We start from the raw sequence: 16,299 nt of genomic DNA, 5'->3' as shown, positions 1-16,299 counted from the left end.
TAATTGACATGTAGATTATGTCCTTGCATTCTGTCACATTCACTTGTAAACAAGAACTAGTGGAGCTGGTATATATATATCTATCGCAGAGTAGGGTTATCCATCAGAACATGGCTGCCGTCCTCCAGAAACAGCGCCTCTCTTGTTCTCAGATTATGTGCAGTTTTGCAGCTCAGTTACATTGAAGTGAATGGGGCTGACCTGTTATACCACACACAACCTGAGGACAAGGGTGGCGCTTTTACTGCTGCATAACAATATTTTTCATGAAGCTCTGACCACTAGATGGCAGATGTTCCATTTTATAATAATGATCATGTTCCAGCACGTTTACATGAATACAGGGCCGTTATACTGTAACTGTTATATCGATCGGCCGTCCTCTCAGATGGGGCGGTAGTTCAGGTCACATAGAACAGAGGCGGCAGCCGCCCACTTGTTTACCTAGGTGTCAGGTATAACCTATAGAGACACTTGTATATATAGGCCCAGGCCTCCCTCACCTGTATACATGTAACCAGATCCCTTGGAATGTCAGAAATCCTAAATCTCCATCCCATCATTTCCTGTTCTTCATAAAAGGAAAAAAAAAATCTAGAAAATGCGAGAAGTCGTACAGGGCTATATATACTGGGGGTGTATATACTGCCGGCTCCAGCATCAGCTGATCACTGCTGTAATCCCTGGAGAGTCCAGGAGGAAGTGTTGTCCCCCCCACAGTGCCCCCACAGGAGAAATCAAGTACTGCACTTCTGAGATTATTAAAGGGGTATTCTGGAAAAAACAATAGTACAGATCACCTGGTTACAGAAAGTTACACAGATTTGTAATTTACTTCTTTTTAAAACTCTCCAGTCTTCCAGTCCTTATCAGCTGCTGTATGTCCCACAGGAAGTGATGTATTCTCTCCAGTACTTATCAGCTGCTGAATGTGCTGCAAGCAGTAGTGTATTCTCTCCAGTCTTCCATAGAATAAACATAGCCTATTTCCTTCTTGGATCGGTTTAATTTAACAGAATTGATAATTGAAGAAGTTAAACTATAACCGCGGCTCATTGAGTTTACATTGAAACAATGTGCGACCTTCAGCTTATACTGTCTATGGCCATACACTGCACTGAGATATCTAGTCTCATTTCCTTAAAGGGGTCCATAAGGCTAAACCAGTGTATATCAGGGTCCTTAAAGGGGTCCATAAGGCTAAACCAGTGTATATCAGGGTCCTTAAAGGGGTCCATAAGGCTAAAAACGTTTATATTAGGGTACTTAAAGGGGTCTGTAAGTCTACACCAGGGTATATTAGGGTATTTAGAGGGGTCTGTAAGTCTACACCAGGGTATATTAGGGTATTTAGAGGGTTCCATAAAGCTAAATCAGTGTATATCGGGGTCCATAAGACTAAACCAGTCTATATTAGGATATTTAAACGGGTCCGTAAGGCTAAACCAGTATATACTGGAGATGGTGAACCCCATTCTTGCTGGCGGCTGTATTGTAACGCTCAATGACAAAGAGCAGAAATCTTCTGAACCAGGAGGGATTGACGGGTAACGTGACCCAAGCTTTATTTACTGAAACCAGAAAACTGCAGACATGATGTATACGCGGTGACACGACTGGAAACACATAGCACCTGATTGTAAGAAGTGGCGCCCCGCTGTGAAATGTCGTCACTTCTGTTACAGTTCACACAGTGCAAAACAATTCTAATCAGTGTAGTTTCTGGGAGGCCGCCAATATGGCCGCCAGTCCTGATCACTCAGGGGGCATCACACATAGATGGTGTCACACATAGATGGTGTCACACATAGATGGCATCACACATACAGTACATGGCGTCACACATAGATGGCATCACACATACAGTACATGGCGTCACACATTGATGGCATCACACATACGGTACATGGCGTCACACATAGATGGCGTCACACATACAGTACATGGCGTCACACATAGATGGCATCACACATACAGTACATGGCGTCACACATAGATGGCATCACACATACGGTACATGGTGTCACACATAGATGGCGTCACACATACAGTACATGGCGTCACACATAGATAGCATCACACATACAGTACATGGCGTCACACATAGATGGCATCACACATACGGTACATGGTGTCACACATAGATGGCATCACACATACAGTACATGGCGTCACACATAGATGGCATCACACATACGGTACATGGTGTCACACATAGATGGCGTCACACATACAGTACATGGCGTCACACATAGCATCACACATAGATGGTGTCACACAGATGGCGTCACACATAGATGGTGTCACACATAGATGGCGTCACACATACAGTACATGGCGTCACACATAGATAGCATCACACATACGGTACATGGCGTCACACATAGATGGTGTCACACAGATGGCGTCACACATAGATGGTGTCACACATAGATGGCATCACACATACAGTACATGGCGTCACACATACAGTACATGGCGTCACACATAGATGGCATCACACATACAGTACATGGCGTCACACATAGATGGCATCACATATACGGTACATGGCATCACACATAGATGGCATCACACATACGGTACATGGCGTCACACATAGATGGTGTCACACAGCTTCCCCCAAAACAGAACAAATACACAACAGAATTAAAAAGATCTGGATAACCGAGGATCCTATATCACAGGGCGGAGGTATGAGGTCTAACAGGCCCTGGGAAAGCTGGGTATCCACTCTAGTAGCCCTGATCACCTGACTTCTGTCTGTTTGAGAGACAGCCTGATCTGTAACAGATTTGTAAACCACTTTATTTAACCCAGGAAAAAGCTAAAAAAATGTCAGCCACTCTCCACTGCCTGTTGTTAGAGGAAATCTGACTTTAGCAGGAAAGAGACAGAACACAGGAAGGGGTGGAGCTTAGATAGTGTTATGCACAGGAGAGAGCCTGGACTGTGTGCATGCAAGCTGAGCCTGTCTGCCACCTCCAGAGGGTCCACACTGTGCCTCAAAGGTAAATCAAAGCTCATGTATCTCCTGCCCTTTGTGTAGCTTTTTATCATCATCATCAGCAGCAGCAGCAGCAGCAGCAGCAGTAGTAGTAGTAGTGGTAGTAGTGGTAGTAGTAGTGGTAGTTGTTCTCTGCTTAGACCAGAGCTGCTTTTGTGATGTAACCCTTTCCTTGCTGTGTTGCTGTTGTAGATTTCCCTTCTGCTTACATAGAACATTGCAAACCCAGCATGAATAACCCCCCAGGGCCATCTATAGTAATGGATTGTGAGTCCCATGGAGGGGGCTTGTGATTGTCAATAACGGCAGTGATTTGCTGCTGCTCTGCACAGTTCCTGACATGGACAGAGGTGGCAGCAGAGAGCACTGTGTCAGACTGGAGAGAATACCCCACTTCCTGCAGGACATACAGCAGCTGATAAGTACTGGAATACTGAAGATGTTTATATAGAAGTAAATTACCAATCTGTATAACTTTCTAGCCTCCGTTGTTTTTTGTGAGCTCCCCCCTTAGCATTAGCAAAAACTCCTTAATGACCTATTGTAAAGCTAGGCCATCACTTCTGTGGAGCTGGAGGACCGCTTTAATGCATGTGAAGATGCCTTAGATTCCAGGAGGGTCTGTGAGCCCCCTTATTGAGCCCACCACCGTCAGTGTAGGCCGAGAGAAGGCAAATGTCCCAGTCAGCCACTTGTATATAAGATTGCTATGTGTGCAGTGTTCGGGGGCCCATAGCCATATTCAGTGAGCCCACAGCCGGCTCTCCGGGGAGAGCCGGATCATAACACCTGAGCATTTCTAATAGTGCTCAGGGAAGCTTACCCCGTATATCTGTCAGTAGATTCCTCCGGCACTAATAGTATCAAAGGTGAATCATGGTGAAGCCTTAGTCACTGCAGTAAGTGCTGCTTGTCAGTCAGTCCCATCCCAGGAGCACCGAGAGCTTGGACGTACATTGCCAGAGCTGGGAACGTGAGCAGCTGCTGCCGACATGACACAACTTCACCAACATTTTACAGAAAAAAATCTACAAACTTGAACTTTTTGGTGGCGAGGTTGATGTGCCTGATCCTCACCGATCTGCCTGGATCTGATCCGGAACCATGAAGGGTCTGTGGACCAGGACGTGGAACGTGCAGGATGGGAAGCCCTACTGCCTGGCCGGAGAGAGCTACCTGACCAACGTCACAGCCCTCAACTACTACCCCACCGCCGGCACCGGCAACGACGTCCAGCTGGTGGTGGCCGCCGGTTTAGTGGCCGCAAGAATCCAACTATTTAATTCTCAAACTTCCACCAAGAAGAAGATCCCCGACGTCATTCAGTATGGATCCCAGCCCAGGCTGCCCCTGAAGAAGTCGCTGTCTCTGGAGGGAATACTAGACAAGAACCCAGAGGTATATGCCAGAAATGAGGTCAAGTTGTCGGCTGCGGCGGCTTGTGATGAGCGCTCTACACGGGCACAGCAAGTAGGGATCGCTTGACTAATCCTTTAATGATACGCCTCGTTATTCAGCCGGCTTTGAGCAGTTACCTGCCTTAAAGGGAAAGTAAATAAATCATAGTAATCCACAATGTAAGCCGGGGACAAGGGCTAAGCTTGTTGGGGGCGGGGGGGGGGGGCAGCGTTGCTTTTTGGCTGTTTTTGCAGATAATGTTGGTTAATGTTGGTTTATTTAGTTGATGAATTCCATAGAGATTTGTCTGAGCGCCATCTTAAAGGGGCACTCCAGCGAAAATCTGCTGGTTTCAGAAAGGTATATAGATTTGTAATTTACTTCTCTTAAAAAATCTAAAGTCTTCCCATACTTATCAGCTGCTGCATGTCCTGCAGGAAATGTTTTTCTTTCCAGTCTGACACAGTGCTCTCTGCTGCCACCTCTGTCCATGTCAGGAACTGTCCAGAGCAGGAGAGGGTTTTCCTCTCCAATGGTTTTTATTGGGTTTTTCAAAACAGTTTTAACAAGCCGGACAGTTCCTGACATGGACAGAGGTGGCAGCAGAGAGCCCTGTGTCACATTGGAAAGATTATACCACTTCCTGCAGGCCATGCAGCAGCTGATAAGTACTGGAAGACTGGAGATTTTTTTAAAGAAATGATCTACAAATCTATATAACTCTATGAAACCAGTTGATTTGAAAGAAAAAAAATTCTGAAGTACCCCTTTAAATGCCACTTTCTTAAAGTGAACCTCCCCCTTTTTTTTTAATAAAACTTTTTGTGAGCCAAGAGGAAGTATGAATCAGAGCGCTGTCTTAATAAACGTAAGTAGGTTACAATGTTTCTTTAGTATGGAGCATTATAGGAATTCTATTTAGGTAACTAAGTCTGACTTTAAGCCAATGGCCCCTGATATGTCTCTCCAGCTGCTGCGCTATAACAACTCGCAGCAGGCCTGGCATGCTGCTACTTGTAGTTCAGCACCACCTGGAGACACACAGATTGGGGATCTGACCTGTGTGCAGACGTATACCCCTCCTAGTCAGGTTCCGAAAAACTGTGTATGGATCGGACCATTCTCTCCAGTCTGACACAGTCAGACTGGAAAGAATACACCACTTCCTGCAGGACATGCAGCAGCTGATAAGTACTGGAAGACTGGACATTTATTAATAGAAGTAAATTACAAATCTGTATAACTTTCTGGCACCAGATGATTTGAAAGAAAGAGTTTTGAAGTGAACTTCTCCTTTAAAGGGGTTCATCCAATTTTCAGGAAGACTCCCTATCCGCAGGATATAGCTGATTGTGGGGAGGGGGAGAATGGGGAGTGGAGTCTCCCATCAGAATGGAGGGCAGCACATGACTATTCATTCTCTATAGGAGATAGCTGAGTGCAGGGTTCTGCTATCCCTGCGGTTCCCATAATGAATGGAGCGGTGATGTACAGGAGTCCCACCAATCCATTCTGACGGGGGCCCAGTAGTCGGACCCCCACGACCAGACACTTACTTCTTATCCTGTGCATGGGGGGATAACTTTGTGAGTTGATGCAAACCCCCCATGACCACCACCTCAGCACCTTCTTTATATCATTGATATGTTTATGGTTTTAGATTTCTTATATTATAACATCTGACATGTATCGGCAGCTCTGGGACGTTCTATGGCGCCTGGACGGTAACAATAAAGAGACCAGGCTCTCATACACATTAGACATGTGTCAGCTAACAGCGGCCATCTAATGTGTATGAGGGGTCTGAAGAGCTGGGGACAGACGGATTGGGCAGGCTGACATCCAAGTGCCTGATCCCTATGGGACCAGAGGTATAAGCAGCGGCTTCTCTCCTGTTTATAAGCTATGCCCGCTGATAGAGGTTAATGGAGCCAGCTCATCTACAGTGTATGGCTGCCTGTATAGCTGCTCTGCATTGCTCATGGACCCCCCCATTGCTCTTGTACCCCCCCCCATTGCTCATGGACCCCCCCATTGCTCATGGACCCTCCCTACAGCTCATGGACACCCCCCCCCCCATTGCTCATGGACCCCCCCATTGCTCATAGACCCTCCCTACAGCTCATGCCCCCCCCCCCCCCCCATTGCTCATGGACCCTCCCTACAGCTCATGGACACCCCCCCCATTGCTCATGGACCCCCCCATTGCTCATAGACCCTCCCTACAGCTCATGGCCCCCCCCCCCATTGCTCATGGACCCCCCCATTGCTCATGGACCCTCCCTACAGCTCATGGACACCCCCCCATTGCTCATGGACACCCCCATTGCTCTTGTACCCCCCCCCCATTGCTCTTGTACCCCCCCATTGCTCATGGACCCTCCCTACAGCTCATGGACCCCCCCATTGCTCATGGACCCTCCCTACAGCTCATGGACCCCCCCCATTGCCCATCGGCCCTGTCTGTAGAGCAGTGTGCTCTGTGCACGCTCCATGTGTCACACACACGACATTAATATGTGATCCGTCACCTTGATATCCAGATAACAGGGAGAAGCTTATCAGAGTAATATGGTGCGAGGCCGATAGCGGAGCCGCTGGTGAATGTGCCGGATTACTGAGGGGTGAGCGGGCCAGCGTTATCCCTCCATCAGCCGCCCATCATTACTCTATAATGGCTTCTACAAGGTCCAGTGTGGCTAAAGGTTATCCTGTAAGACAACAGGGGATAATACCCAGGCAAACACTCAGCGCTGTCTATAGTCCTGGGGGTCGGGGGGCTGTGATTAGTCAGTGACAGAATCTACTGGTCTGGAGCAAGAAAAAGACCATGGTTTATATCAGTCTGTGAGTATATGGGATGATATATTGGACTGGGGGTCTAAGAAAAGGGGTGGGGCATTACCCAGGGGCCCCTCAGGACCTGCACTAACACAGAGGGCCCCTCAGGACCTGCACTAGCACAGGGGGCCCCTCCGGACCTGTACTAACACAGGGGGCCCCTCAGGACCTGCACTAACACAGGGGGCCACTCAGGACCTGCACTAACACAGAGGGCCCCTCAGGACCTGCACTAACACAGGGGGCCACTCAGGACCCGCACTAACACAGGGGGCCCCTCAGGACCCGCACTAACACAGGGGTCCCCTCAGGACCTTCACTGACACAGGGGGCCCCTCAGGACCTGCACTAACACAGGGGACCCCTCAGGACCTGCACTAACACGGGGGGCCACTCAGGACCTGCACTAACACAGGGGGCCACTCAGGACCTGCACTAACACAGGGGGCCCCTCAGGACCTGCACTAACACAGGGGACCCCTCAGGACCTGCACTAACACAGGGGTCCCCTCAGGACCTTCACTGACACAGGGGGCCCCTCAGGACCTGCACTAACACAGGGGACCCCTCAGGACCTGCACTAACACAGGGGGCCCCTCCGGACCTGTACTAACACAGGGGGCCACTCAGGACCTGCACTAACACAGGGGGCCACTCAGGACCTGCACTAACACAGGGGGCCCCTCAGGACCTGCACTAACACAGGGGACCCCTCAGGACCTGCACTAACACAGGGGACCCCTCAGGACCTGCACTAACACAGGGGGCCACTCAGGACCTGCACTAACACGGGGGCCCCTCAGGACCTGCACTAACACAGGTGGCCCCTCAGGACCCGCACTAACACGGGGGCCCCTCTGGACCTGCACTAACACGGGGGCCCCTCAGGACCTGCACTAACACAGGGGACCCCTCAGGACCTGCACTAACACGGGGGCCCCTCAGGACCTGCACTAACACAGGGGGCCACTCGGGACCTGCACTAACACAGGTGGCCCCTCAGGACCCGCACTAACACAGGGGCCCCTCTGGACCTGCACTAACACGGGGGCCCCTCAGGACCTGCACTAACACAGGGGGCCACTCAGGACCTGCACTTACATGGGGGGCCCTCAGGACTTGGACTAACATAGGGGGCCACTCAGGACCTGCATTAACACGGGGGGCCACTCAGGACCTGCACTTACATGGGGGGCCCTCAGGACCTGCACTAACATGGGGGGCCCTCAGGATCTGCACTAACACAGGGGGCCACTCAGGACCTGCACTAACATGGGGGCCCCTCAGGACCCGCACTAACATGGGGGCCCTCAGGACCTGCACTAACATGGGGGCCCCTCTGGAACCGCACTAACGCAGGGGACCCCTCAGCACCTGCACTAACATGGGGGCCACTCAGGACCTGCACTAACATGGGGGCCCTCAGGACCATCATTCTCATATTTTTTAGGCTATTTTGACCACTAGGTGACGCTGTTCTTGGACCATATGGACCTATAGATTGCATATAGATCTTCCTAGAGAGCAGCGTCCTGATCCAGCCCTCAGTCATTACAGTGATCCGATCCCCCCCATAGCCCTCGATGGATCACCATAGGGATGAGAGTTGTCAGTCATGGAGCTCCTTGTCCTCTCATCTCCATGACAATGGCGGCCCTGTCCCCGCTCCTGTCTCCTCACAGATCTCTGCCACTTCTCACAGTCTCTTTGCTTCCAGGAATTGAGGAGGAGCAGGTTTTAGTGCAGCGTCTGGACCTCCGAGTTTCCTGTAAAGTTTCTAGAGATTTCGTCACAGTCACAGACTCAGCGTCCGGATATGTTGTATACGGCGGCCGAGACACTAGGAGGATTGTCCAAGAGGCCATCGTCTCCCTCAGGGCTGCAATATGTGGACCAGGTCACCCCATCATACCCCGGGCCAGCTATAGGCTAATATGGGCCACATTGGGCGTCCTTCAGCCCCACCATCTTCTCATCCTCCATGGACCTCCTTAAAGGGGTACGGTGGCCAAAATTCAGCTGGTGCCAGAAAGTTATATACATTTGTAATTTCCGTCTGTTTAAAAATCTCCAGTCTTGCAGTACTTATCAGCTGCTGTGTGTCCTACAGGAAGTGGTGTATTCTTTCCAGTCTGACACAGTGCTCTCTGCTGCCACCTCTGTCCATGTCAGGAACTGTCCAGAGCAGCAGCAAATCCCCATAGAAAACCTCTCCTGCTCTGGACAATTCCTGACATGGACAGAGGTGGCAGCAGAGAGCACTGTGTCAGACTGGAGAGAATACACCACTTCCTGCAGGACATACAGCAGCTGATAAGTATTGGAAGACTGGAGATTTTTAAATAGATGTAAATTTAAAATCTATATAACTTCCTGGTGGTCATACGGCTAGGCTGAGTGGGGAACTCTTCTTGTGGACATGTGAGAGCACTGAGTACCCGCACATATAGGTGTCTGCCCATCCATACCAACATGCGCCACATTCCCCACTACATATAGAGGGGCCTCAATCAGTCCTGATTGGTTTTAATCTGCGCCACTTTTACCCGTCCTGATGATGGACTCCTGATTCCGCAGTAAGGGTGGGTTCACACTGAGGAATTCTCGCAGATTTTCCTTGTGATCCTGAGTTTTTGCTGTTTTTGTTGTTTTTAGGCATTACTTGCCTCTGGGGAAGCCGATTCGCTAGATTGAGCGCCGTTTATCTTTCCTGTAGACGCTTCCTTTGTAGTGAGGGCGGTGACCTCGGCTTGTTTATAGACAACAGGAATAGTGCGAAGCTCCGTCACAACACAGATCAGGTGGCCGTTAGCCTCACACACCATTTAACGTGGAATCGCCGGCCGCAATCTGATACTGATTTGTTATTTTCTTCTATATACAAAACAGGTGATAAAGGAAAAACCAAATCCATAACAAAAGGGCTTAAAGGGATTATCCAGGAGTAGAAAAAACACAGCTACTTTCTTGCATAAACAGCGCCACCCCTGTCCTCAGGTTGAGTGTGGTATTACAGTCCAGCTATATTAATCATAATGAGCCGCAGTAATATAACGAGCCGCACTATTATAACGAGCCGCAGTATTATAACAAGCCGCAGTATTATAACGAGCTGCAGTATTATAACAAGCCGCAGTATCATAATGAGCCGCACTATTATAACGAGCCGCAGTATTATAACAAGCCACAGTATTATAACGAGCAGTACTATTATAACAAGCCGCAGTATCATAATGAGCCGCACTATTATAACAAGCCGCAGTATTATAACGAGCCGCAGTATTATAACAAGCCGCAGTATTATAACAAGCCGCAGTATTATAACGAGCAGCATTATTATAAAGAGATGCAGTTTTATAACGAGACACACTATTATAACGAGACGCACTATTATAACGAGACGCACTATTATAACGAGACGCACTATTATAACGAGACGCACTATTATAATGAGGCTGTTGGCTCCTCGCACAGTAGTTTGCTGGTGATGATGATGATAATGAGGGTGTAATCTGCGCCGTATTCTCCCGGCAGCTGCCGCCATGCTGAACCCTTTGTCTTCTCAGTGATGATAAGTGACAAAGCTCTGTGACAATCCGAGCACAAGGAGCCGGTGACAAACCATCTGCTCGGGGGAGACGAGGGCGAGATGAGACATAATGGGGCACAGGCAGATGGGCGAGAACTGGAGGAGGATACATCAGGCTGGAGGAAGCTGTGATGTCATCACTGTCATGTTAGCTGGAGCATGATGTCATCGCTGTCATATTAGCTGGGATGTGATGTCACTCCTGGGGACGGTGATGTCATTGCTGTAAAGTGTTTCCTAAGTAGTCACCACTGGAAGTATGTAGAGGTAGAATGAAGATAACATGCTGCCAATGTACCAGTAATTCGCAAATGGAATAGACTGGAGCTGACAGGGCGGACGTGGAGCAGAGCTTACTGTGTCATTTTCTTGTTTTTTCTTTCCAATCAGTTGGTGTCAGAAAGTTATACCAATTTATAATTTACTTCTATTTAAAAGTCTCCAGTCTTCCAGTACTTATCAGCTGCTGTATGCCCTGCAGGAAGTGAAGTAATCTCTCCAGTCCATTCTGACACAGTGCTCTCTGCTGCCACCTCTGTCCATGTCAGGAACTGTCCAGAGCAGGAGAGGTTTTCTATGGGGATTTGCTGCTGCTCTGGACAGTTCCTGACATGGACAGAGGTGGCAGCAGAGAGCACTGTTGTAACAAGCCGCACTATCATAACGATACTATACAGAGGCCCCATCCCCATCCGTCCCGAGTTATAGACTGGTTACATGTGCGGCCTCCTGTACAGAGGTCCCATCCCCATCCGTCCCGGGTTATAGACTGGTTACATGTGCGGCCTCCTGTACAGAGGCTCCATCCGTCCCGGGTTATAGACTGGTTACATGTGCGGCCTCCTGTACAGAGGTCCAATCCCCATCAGTCCCTGGTTATAGACTGGTTACATGTGCGGCCTCCTGTACAGAGGCCCCATCCCCATCCGTCCCGGGTTATAAACTGGTTACATGGGCGGCCTCCTGTACAGAGGCCCCATCCCCATCCGTCCCGGGTTATAGACTGGTTACATGGGCGGCCTCCTATACAGAGGCCCCATCCCCATCAGTCCTGGGTTATAGACTGGTTACATGGGCGGCCTCCTATACAGAGGCCCCATCAGTCCCGGGTTATAGACTGGTTACATGTGCGGCCTCCTGTACAGAGGCCCCATCCCCATCCGTCCCGGGTTATAAACTGGTTACATGGGCGGCCTCCTGTACAGAGGCCCCATCCCCATCCGTCCCGGGTTATAGACTGGTTACATGGGCGGCCTCCTATACAGAGGCCCCATCCCCATCAGTCCTGGGTTATAGACTGGTTACATGGGCGGCCTCCTATACAGAGGCCCCATCAGTCCCGGGTTATAGACTGGTTACATGGGCGGCCTCCTGTACAGAGGCCCCATCCCCATCCGTCCCGGGTTATAGACTGGTTACATGGGCGGCCTCCTGTACAGAGGTCCCATCCCCATCCGTCCTTGGTTATAGACTGGTTACATGGGCGGCCTCCTATACAGAGGCCCCATCAGTCCCGGGTTATAGACTGGTTACATGGGCGGCCTCCTGTACAGAGGCCCCATCCGTCCCGGGTTATAGACTGGTTACATGGGCGGCCTCCTGTACAGAGGCCCCATCCCCATCCGTCCCGGGTTATAGACTGGTTACATGTGCGGCCTCCTGTACAGAGGCTCCATCCCCATCCGTCCCGGGTTATAGACTGGTTACATGGGCGGCCTCCTGTACAGAGGCCCCATCCCCATCCGTCCCGGGTTATAGACTGGTTACATGGGTGGCCTCCTGTACAGAGGCCCCATCCCCATCCGTTCCGGGTTATAGACTGGTTACATGGGCGGCCTCCTGTATAGAGGCCCCATCCGCCCCGGGTTATAGACTGGTTACATGGGCGGCCTCCTGTACAGAGGCCCCATTCCCATCCGTCCCGGGTTATAGACTGGTTACATGGGCGGCCTCCTGTACAGAGGCCCCATCCCCATCCGTCCCGGGTTATAGACTGGTTACATGGGCGGCCTCCTGTACAGAGGCCCCATCCGTCCCGGGTTATAGACTGGTTATATGTGCGGCCTCCTGTACAGAGGCCCCATCCCCATCTGTCCCGGGTTATAGACTGGTTACATGTGCGGCCTCCTGTACAGAGGTCCCATCCCCTTCCGTCCCGGGTTATAGACTGGTTACATGTGCTGCCTCCTGTATAGAGGCCCCATCCGTCCCGGGTTATAGACTGGTTACATGTGTGGCCTCCTGTACAGAGGCCCCAACCCCATCCGTCCCGGGTTATAGACTGGTTACATGTGCGGCCTCCTGTACAGAGGTCCCATCCGTCCCGGGTTATAGACTGGTTACATGTGCGGCCTCCTGTACAGAGGCCCCATCCCCATCTGTCCCGGGTTATAGACTGGTTACATGGGCGGCCTCCTGTACAGAGGCCCCATCCCCATCCGTCCTTGGTTATAGACTGGTTACATGGGCGGCCTCCTATACAGAGGCCCCATCAGTCCCGGGTTATAGACTGGTTACATGGGCGGCCTCCTGTACAGAGGCCCCATCCCCATCCGTCCTTGGTTATAGACTGGTTACATGGGCGGCCTCCTATACAGAGGCCCCATCAGTCCCGGGTTATAGACTGGTTACATGTGCGGCCTCCTGTACAGAGGTCCCATCCCCATCCGTCCCGGGTTATAGACTGGTTACATGGGCGGCCTCCTGTACAGAGGCCCCATCCGTCCCGGGTTATAGACTGGTTACATGGGTGTCCTCCTGTACAGAGGCCCCATTCCCATCCGTCCCGGGTTATAGACTGGTTACATGGGCGGCCTCCTGTACAGAGGTCCCATCCCCATCAGTCCCGGGTTATAGACTGGTTACATGGGCGGCCTCCTGTACAGAGGCCCCATTCCCATCCGTCCGGGGTTATAGACTGGTTACATGGGCGGCCTCCTGTACAGAGGCCCCATTCCCATCCGTCCCGGGTTATAGACTGGTTACATGGGCGGCCTCCTGTACAGAGGTCCCATCCCCATCAGTCCTGGGTTATAGACTGGTTACATGGGCGGCCTCCTGTACAGAGGCCCCATCAGTCCCGGGTTATAGACTGGTTACATGGGCAGCCTCCTGTACAGAGGCCCCATCCCCATCCGTCCCGGGTTATAGACTGGTTACATGGGTGTCCTCCTGTACAGAGGCCCCATTCCCATCCGTCCCGGGTTATAGACTGGTTACATGGGCGGCCTCCTGTACAGAGGTCCCATCCCCATCAGTCCCGGGTTATAGACTGGTTACATGGGCGGCCTCCTGTACAGAGGCCCCATTCCCATCCGTCCTGGGTTATAGACTGGTTACATGGGCGGCCTCCTGTACAGAGGCCCCATTCCCATCCGTCCCGGGTTATAGACTGGTTACATGGGCGGCCTCCTGTACAGAGGTCCCATCCCCATCAGTCCTGGGTTATAGACTGGTTACATGGGCGGCCTCCTGTACAGAGGCCCCATCAGTCCCGGGTTATAGACTGGTTACATGGGCAGCCTCCTGTACAGAGGCCCCATCCCCATCCGTCCCGGGTTATAGACTGGTTACATGGGCGGCCTCCTGTACAGAGGCCCCATCCGTCCCGGGTTATAGACTGGTTACATGTGCGGCCTCCTGTACAGAGGTCCCATCCCCATCAGTCCTGGGTTATAGACTGGTTACATGGGCGGCCTCCTGTACAGAGGCCCCATCAGTCCCGGGTTATAGACTGGTTACATGGGCGTCTCACATTCAGGGTCCGAGTACTTGTCATCATAAGGACCAGCTGAGCAAAGAGCATAGAACGGCCGCACTATGGCCACACTAAGCCTGATTGACACCAAGGGTAAAAATACGCGAATCCCTCTGTTATTACAAGGGAGGCTTCTGCAAACACACAAGATGTGACAGCAAACTGCATGGGGGTAAGTGGTGGTGCAGATGCCCCCCGGCGGGGAGAGGGGGGTCGCCAGCAGCTGCTCACTCCTCCGGATCAGACATCTGGGGTTCGCACCAGCAATAGAATCAGCAGCGTGAAATAGATCAGATTGTCGCCTATTGTTTGTGGTGAGAGTCAGGCGGAGGGGGGGGGGGGGGGCTTCCTAACAGGGATCAGACCCCGCTGGGGGATACCAGGATACTTACAGATGTAGCAGAGCCGGAGGGGTTATCTAACTCTATGGGGCTTCTTTTGTGTAGAAGTGGTTGAAAGTCTTTCCGATAGGTTGTATGAGGACGCACTAATGACCAGTAGATGGAGAAGAGCTGGACTGCTCACTGGACTGTTTGTCAGGATTTTTAGCCTAAAATAGCAATAGGTTAAAACCCCTGAACCACTTATCAGCTGCTGTATGTCCTGCAGGAAGTGGTGTATTCTCTCCAGTCTGACACAGTGCTCTCCTACCTACCTACCTTCTGTACCTACCTACTGTACCCTGTATGTCTTCTCATGTGGGTATAGATACAACCTCTGCACCATCTATATTTATAGCAGATGAATGCCATCCACCCAGCTTTCCCAGGAGCTGATATCTCTGGTGAGGAGCACAGATCTACCATGTATATTCTAATATAAGGGGAAGTTGTTTTTAAGCAGGAAAAGTACTTTGCATTCTATGTTAATATAAGCGGTGGAGGGGATGATGCCCAGATGGGCCGCAGCAATGGATATTCATAGAGCGTCATAGATAGCCGGACACAATGAGGTGTGAAGCCTCCATTCACTGCCATGGAAGGTGCAGGAAACCACAGATGCCTCTGCTGATAGCATTAGGGGGATTCACAATGACGAGGGGGATTGTATGAGGCCGCACTGTAGATTGGAGGAGATTTTCATCATTGTTTGTATTGAAGTCGCTAATAGAGAGATCAGATAGATCAGCAATCCGCAACATGGGCTGGAGACACCTGCAGATTGTATCAGTGGTATACAGAGAGATACAGATGGGATACAGATAGATACAGGTGGTATATAGAGAGATACAGGTGGTATATAGAGAGATACAGGTGGTGTATAGATAGATACAGCTGGATACAGATAGATACAGGTGGTATACAGAGAGATACAGGTGGTGTATAGATATATACAGGTTGTGTATAGAGAGATACAGGTGGTGTATAGATAGATACAGCTGGATACAGATGGGATATGGATAGATACAGGTGGTATATAGATACAGGTGGTATATAGAGAGATACAGGTGGTATACAGAGAGATACAGGTGGTGTATAGATAGATACAGGTGGTGTATAGAGAGATACAGGTGGTATATAGAGAGATACAGGTGGTATATAGAGAGATACAGGTGGTATATAGATAGATACAGGTGGTACACAGAGAGATACAGGTGGTATATAGAGAGATACAGGTGGTGTATAGAGAGATACAGGTGGTATATAGAGAGATACAGGTGGTATATAGAGAGATACAGGTGGTATACAGAGAGATACAGGTGGTATA

General features: G+C 50.6%; 1 protein-coding gene across 8 annotated transcripts in view; it reads left to right on the top strand.

The window, feature by feature from the left end:
* The window catches only part of PLEKHG5 (pleckstrin homology and RhoGEF domain containing G5), a 189,548-nt gene that overhangs the window by 142,043 nt on the left and 31,206 nt on the right, over positions 1–16,299 (top strand). Inside the window, exon 1 of one of the 8 annotated variants that reach the window (XM_069949006.1) lies at positions 3,941–4,405. The exons of the other annotated variants lie outside the window; for them this stretch is intronic. Within the exon in view, the coding sequence (XP_069805107.1) occupies positions 4,112–4,405 (294 nt within the window). The 5' untranslated portion in view covers positions 3,941–4,111. Of the gene's footprint in view, positions 1–3,940; positions 4,406–16,299 lie in introns of those variants that run through there. 8 annotated transcript variants of the gene reach the window in all.

This window comes from Dendropsophus ebraccatus, chromosome 12, assembly GCF_027789765.1.
Source record: "Dendropsophus ebraccatus isolate aDenEbr1 chromosome 12, aDenEbr1.pat, whole genome shotgun sequence".
Lineage (NCBI taxonomy): Eukaryota > Metazoa > Chordata > Amphibia > Anura > Hylidae > Dendropsophus > Dendropsophus ebraccatus.
This window is presented reverse-complemented; position numbering and strand designations above follow the sequence as displayed.